The sequence below is a fragment of the Anas platyrhynchos genome, chromosome 20, assembly GCF_047663525.1.
Source record: "Anas platyrhynchos isolate ZD024472 breed Pekin duck chromosome 20, IASCAAS_PekinDuck_T2T, whole genome shotgun sequence".
NCBI lineage: Eukaryota > Metazoa > Chordata > Aves > Anseriformes > Anatidae > Anas > Anas platyrhynchos.
The window spans coordinates 8,022,727-8,029,246 of record NC_092606.1 but is presented as its reverse complement, the minus strand read 5'-3'; the positions used below and the strand labels follow the sequence as shown (position 1 = coordinate 8,029,246).

At 48.0% G+C, this 6,520-nt stretch overlaps 1 protein-coding gene across 1 annotated transcript in view; it reads left to right on the top strand.

Annotated features, from left to right (window-relative positions):
- The first annotated feature begins 2,857 nt into the window (after positions 1-2,857).
- ANKFY1 (ankyrin repeat and FYVE domain containing 1) overlaps positions 2,858-6,520 on the top strand; it is a 33,381-nt gene continuing 29,718 nt past the window's right edge. Inside the window, exon 1 of the mRNA XM_027445986.3 lies at positions 2,858-3,015. Coding sequence (XP_027301787.1) covers positions 3,006-3,015 — 10 coding nt within the window. The 5' untranslated portion in view covers positions 2,858-3,005. The remainder of the gene's footprint in view (positions 3,016-6,520) is intronic.

The following is a 6,520-nucleotide window of genomic DNA, read 5'->3' as shown; positions in this document are numbered from 1 at the left end:
GCATGCCTGAAACACATTTCTACCAAAGAAACTTTACAGAAGATTTTACAACTACCTGACTGTTCTCTGCTCTGTCACAGGTTTGTTTTATCACAGCTTTTAACAGCAGAGTAACTTACTAATAAATAAAGAGTTCAGTGTTAAGAATTATCTTGTAAGAAGCATTCAATACTAATTTGCTAGCTGTGGCTGGATTTCATTTCAGGTTGCACCATGCATATACTAAAAGGCATAGCTGCAGGTTTCTTGTGGGGAGGGTTGAGGTGGGAAAAAGGAGATGGTTAACAGTGGCAAGATAGGGTATGGGACAAAAAAAGCCATTTAAGTATAATAATTAAGACTTAGAAGTGGAGACACTACTTCCTCCTACAGGTATTTTAGATAAACAGATGTTTAATGTTCATATTTACGTATTTGCTAACAAAGTATTTTGAGAAACCATTATTTATATTTGCTGTCACTTATAGTTGAATATAAGGAATATAGTTGGATAGCTTCCTCATATATAGAGAGAAATGTGCGCAGTATTTCAGATCTATTAGTGCTCAGACACAATTGCTAATTCTAGTCCCCTTTTGAATGCTTGTCTAAAACTGTCTGGGAGGAAGTTTCTTGCCTACCAGCTGGCTACCCTTTCTCAGTTACTAAAGAGTTAGAACTATGCAGGATCCCAGCAGCATGGTGCTATTCTTTCCATGAACAAAGTATTGGAAGATGCTGCTGCTCCTGAATCAAGTAGTAGAGGACTACTTCACTGGCTGCCCTTCTACCTTTCCATAGTATATCTAAAGAGCTGGCAGTAATGCAAGATAATTGTTACATGCTGCTTCCATCGAGATGGGTGTTCCATGCTTCATCTTGCTGAGTAACATGCATAGTTCAGAATTGATTCATCTGTAGACTTCACAAAATAGTTCAAAGCTTTTGTTTTTCTCATTTCTTCTCTAGAAGAGCTACTAGTGTCTTCCTTTTAGGGAAGGCCTGGAAATGTTAGTCTTGCACCAGTTGTATGGAAGAACTGTTTGTTCCATAGCAGGGTTGCTTCTCTTGTAAATTATTTGAATACAAAAGCACTTGTGTTCGGCTTAACCAAGATGGTTTGTGATTCTACACAGCCCAGACATTCCAAAGGAAGGAGTGCTAATGTGAGATACTGTTAAGAGGTGCAAGGTGCAGATGTTGACGATCAGTGACTTAACGAAAGAGCAATATAAGATATTGGGGGCTGAGCGTCTAGTTTGTAGAAAGCTTCTGACAGGCACAGGAGGGACCTATTCAACTTTTCTGTGATTACAGTTGGCTTTTTCTTCCTGGCCCACACATCAAGGGGATCTGGCTATGATGCTGATAGATAGGACCAGAAATTTCTGACTTAGCTCAAGATATGAACACCATTGAAGAGATGCAGCATGTGCAAGTAGTACCAGAATACTTGTTGAGCAATCAAGTAAACAGGCATTTTAAATCATTTTCACTTGTACCAAGATCTTGCATTTAGTTTGATTTATGTAGACAATCAGAGTACTGGATGATTAATTAATCTTTTCTTAGCTCTCTGGAGACTTGGCTGAGGTTTTGTTCTGTTTTTTATTCCCAACACACAGTGGCTTGCTTTCCAGATAATACTGCATCGCTGGGGGAGGGGGTAGGAAAAGCATGGAATTTTAATAAATATCAAAGTATTATGGCCATCCTAGTTCTTTTTTATCTCTCTCCATGCTGTCCCTTATGCATCAGAGAAGACCTCTGTAAAAATCCGGCTGTTAAGCTGTTACTCTAAAATTCTTTCCTGCTGCTGTGATGCCTGGAAGATGCTTACTGAAACTAGAAGATCAATAAACATAGAATGTTAATTCTGGAGTGAGTGTAAGTGCATTTGTTAGAGTCACTTTTATTTGTAGGCTGCTGGGGGATGGACTTTTTATTGCATCTGTACCATCTGGTGCACGGTTGTTGGTATGGTGCCACCACAATGCAAACGGCAGCACTACAGCTCATAGCTTCTGAGTATCTTCAGAAGTACGCACTAGTGATTTCAAACTGAAACAGAAGGTGCTTGGGTTTTAAAGAGAGGTTGTTAAAAGGCTGCTTTCTGCCCTGTCAAATCCTTAACAAAAGACATGACTGTTGATTCTCCAGATGCAAAGTATAGCAGAAGTTTGTCACCTGAGCTCTGTTACAAAGAAATTGAACCAAGACTAAAGCTCATCAGGCAATGACTGCTTCCTCACAGATGATTAATAGCACCCACAAACAGTGATTTACGGTAGCTGTGTCTGTATTTGCCACTGAGCTGTGAAAAATGAGGTGGGGCACGTTTCGTGAGTTGTCCAGAAACCCCACCAGGCCAATTCTACTTGTGCTGCTTTGTCCAACGTGGGCAGAAAGCTAAGACAGGAGGCAGAGGGACTTTCAACCATTGCTTAATGAAGTCAGGAGAAAATGATGCAATTGTAAAATGATACTGTGATAAAATATTTACTTGAAAATGGCTCTTCGGAGCAAACCAAAGCGTTGCTGCTAGGTCAGGCATATGAAAGGTGGTGAATACACATGGAGCCTGGTGGTGTTTCTGTTCTGTTGGGGCAGGGAAGCTCACGAGCACTGGGAGCAGCTGAGGATGAGCTACCTCGCACAGCAGCTTTAAGACAAGGATCTCGCTGCTGCTCTCTGCCCGTCTCGGTGCCAACCCCACTTCACACCCGCCGGGCACAGATCCAGCAGCTGAAGCGAAACTGAAGTGAAAACCACGTGCAGGAGCTGACGTAGCGATGATTTAAGGGGCAGCCAAAGGCACCCATCGGCTCCAAACCAGCCCGACCCTTTTCCCTAACGGCGCCGGGTTAGCGGGCAGCAGCCACCCACTGCTGGGGGGGGGGTCGCCGAGCCCTCAGACACCTCAGCGCCCCGAGGCGGGAGGTGCCCGCGCTGCTCTCGCGAGAACTCCCTTCCGTCCCGCCGGCCGAGCGCGGCGCTCTCGCGAGAGCTGCGGCCGCGGACCCAAGATGGCGGAAGGTGAGGGGGGGAGCCCGGGCGGGGCCGCGGCCGCCGGGTGCAGCGGCAGCGCCGCCGGCTGGGGAGGCTCCGGGGGGGCACCGGGGGCGGCCCCCATGTGGGGCCGGCTGGGCCCTGCCCGCCGAGGCCGGTCTGGGATCGGCTGAGGCGAGCAGACCCCGAGGTGGACGTGAAATGGCGGGGGGGGGGCGCCCCGGCTGCCGGCTCCCCCTCAGGGAGCGCCCCGCGGGCCGGGGGCGGTTCGGGAAGGAGCTCGTGGTGCGGGAGCCCGCAGGGGCCTGCTGTGGGGCGGGGGGCCGGGAGGGGCGGGGAGGGGGTCCCTCAGGGTGAGGCGGGGACCTGCTGGCCCCTGCTGCTGCCAGGCCTCCTGGTGCTGGGCTCGGCTTGGAGCTGTGACCCCTGCAGAACGCCCCAGCTGCTTTGTGCAGCGCACAGGTTGTCAGTGACCCCCTTCCGTGATGAACTGAGGTAATGGGGTTGGAAAAGCGCTGGGATGTCTAAAGTCCTTTTCCTTAACGTGAGGCAGAAGCTTCCTCTTTTCCTTCTTGGAGGAAACTGAATCAGCAAACTGAGCTTAAAGTCCCAACTTACAGGCACGGTAGAAGCTCCCACTTCCAGTCTTAACAGCACTGCCTTCAAGTCCTAAACTCCAGTGATCAGACTGGTAGAACTTCAGAAGTGCTTGTTAAAGGTTAACTACTACACGCTGATCTGGTGTGCATCAGCTGGGAAGATGCTGTGCTCAGGCTTGCTTAATAAATCCTTAGAGCAACATCTTAACTTGTAGTTACCTGACCAGCTTATTGGGCTTGCCTTGAAACCTCAGGGGCCCACCACCTCTGATGTCAAGGACATCAGCAGGTGATAAAAGTTCCTCACCAAGACCCTCAAAGATGTGGTCTGGGATCCTGCTCTGGCAAAAGACCCTGTGGCTGAGGCAGGCCCTGTTTCAGCCATACACACTTCTCAAAGATTCCTCCTTAGCAGTTCCCTGAGCTTTCAGCTGAAGAAAACACACGATCATTTGAGAGAGCCTGTGCAAACAGGAGTAGTGAGCTGGAGTTCTAGCTCTACTCACTCACTTCGTTATGAGACCTGTGTGGAGGGACTTGGCCCTTCAAATAAAGTACTTACCTTCAGCAGTGCTTTTTCATAATTATGAACTGATGATACTGGAGAGTCAAATCAGAAATGAAGGTTTATTAACGAAGGGAGGTTGTCAGATTGTGGTCATCTGCCCAGAAGCAGGCAGAATGCTTTTTCTTGGGGAGGTGTTCCCCCTGTGCATGGAAATGTTTAATTAGATTTATTGCAATTAATAGCTACAAATTTTTCAAAGTTTATAAAAGTGAGTGCAGAGCTTGCTTTTGGAGCTTCTGCAAGAGTTGTGTCCCACTAATGTCAGAGGATACGAGGGGCATGCAGGCAGGGGTGTAAACTGTTGGAGTAATGCTTGAGTCTAGAGCAGCAGGAAGCATGCTGCAGTATTTTTGGAATGGTCATCAGGGTAAAGATTGTAAATGGACAAAACTGAGGGGGAACAAGGAAGCTGTAATTTGGACAGCTGCGGGGAGGAGGTGGGTCAAAGTGGAGCGCTGGCTGATAGACCTGACTTTGGGAAAGAAAATGTGTTTTTCTGTAATATTTCCCAGAGATGCTCACTTCAGAAATAAAGAGCTTATCTGTGCTGCTCTGGAAGGGTGGGATGGACAGCACCATGGCTTCCACCAGGCCCTCCCTCTGGTTTTGGGTACATGCTATCTGCTACCCCGCTGCCTATTGCCTCCTTTCTTATCTCTTTGGATTCAGCTGACAAATCGCTCTCGAGACTTCTGTACCTTCTGCTGTAAGAAAACTCCCCGAGCCTCTCTCAAGTCTGTGATAAGGACCTGAAACTTTTGCCAGTTCATGAGATCCTAGCGCATCTGCCAGGAATGTGTTAACAAACGCTGCTTTTATTTTCTCGTCTAGCCATCTGTTAACTCTACACCTAGAGTATGAGCTCCGAAAAGGAGTCGCTCTGTGTACGCCTCTCTGCCAAACCCAGCCATCCTGGTCGTGTGAGCACTGGGTTTGTGTTTAGCCGGAGACCTCCCTGCAAGTAAGGCTGTCTTTTCAGGGCCTTGATCCAAGGCTGTTTGTTAATGCGCAGTTACTGCACACATAGGAGCCTGCATCTGTGCTTGGGAGACAGCCAGAGAAATGTCCATACTTAACGTGGACTGGCAATAAATGCACTGTATCAAAGTGACTGTCAGCTTGGAGAGGCAGTGGTCATTTTACATTGATTTTTAAGTGCTGACCTCCCCTGAGATTTGAGGACTGTAAATAGCAAGCTTGGAGCTGTGGTGCCATTGCTTTAAGCAGATGATGCTTCTCCCTGAGCGTCAGCGTGCAGCCCTTTCGAAGTGATAATGCAGTGTGAACTCTTCAAATGAACAACATACAGGGAAAACTTGCTGGTTTGCTCTTTTGCACCGAATGCTGGTTAGGTGGATATTGAGGACTGCCTTTAATGTATGTGCACCTGAAAGGTGCTGTAAGATCCAGTGTCTGCAGGTGTGCAGCTGTAGGTAATACACAGCTGTTACGCATGCTCCTGTGTATAGAAGAAACTCTGGGATTATGGCTCCTGCAGCCCTTGCAGCAAGTGAATGTTGATCGATCTGTCTCACTGTGGTTACAGGAAGTATGTACAGGAGTCCCCATCCCTGGGCGTGTTCAAGGAAAGGTTGGATGTGGTGCCTGGGGACATGGTTCAGTGGGTGATAGGAGTGGTAGGGGGATGGTTGGACCAGAGGATCTTGGAGGGCTTTTCCAACCCTAGTGATACTGTATGCCATCGATCTGGAAACAAGACTTCTAGAAGCTTCAGGCCTTTCAGGTGTTTTCACTACCAGTAGTGGTTGTCTAGAGTCGCCCTGGAAGTAGCAGTGAAATGAGCTTGATTTTCTGTGTAAAACTGAAGCTGCTGCTGCTGCTGCTTTAAGTTGCAAGGTAGTTCTGCATCACGTCCCAGTGACTTTAAAGGAACTTGGAGCCAGTGAGGTGGCTTTGGTAAAATGAGAGAGCCTTCTGATTCTTTATTCCCCCATTCACACTTCCCTTGCTTGGCTTGAAGAGGCAGTGCTTATTTAAGGTTATATGTGCTGGGAGGTTCAGCAGGCAACTTCTTGTTCCTCGCACTTGAGATGGCTCCTCGGAATCTCAGTGTATGAACAGCAGTGTTGGTGCACTCATTTTTGCAGCACTTCTCTGGAAGTGTCTCAGGATCACTCTTGGCTCTTACCAGGCATCGCTCTCCTTCCTGTAGCAGCAGGGTTTGCTTTGTGCCATCCTTGGCACCTTCCTTATGAATCACTCAGGAAGGAGCGGTTGCTTCAGAGATGTGTCCCCCTAGTTCTGGGAACGTGGGCACTGCAGCATCTTCAGATGGAAGGAACAGAGCAGAGCTTCAGCTCCCTTTGAGGGCTGCTCTGGTAGCACAGTTTTGGAATCACAGCGT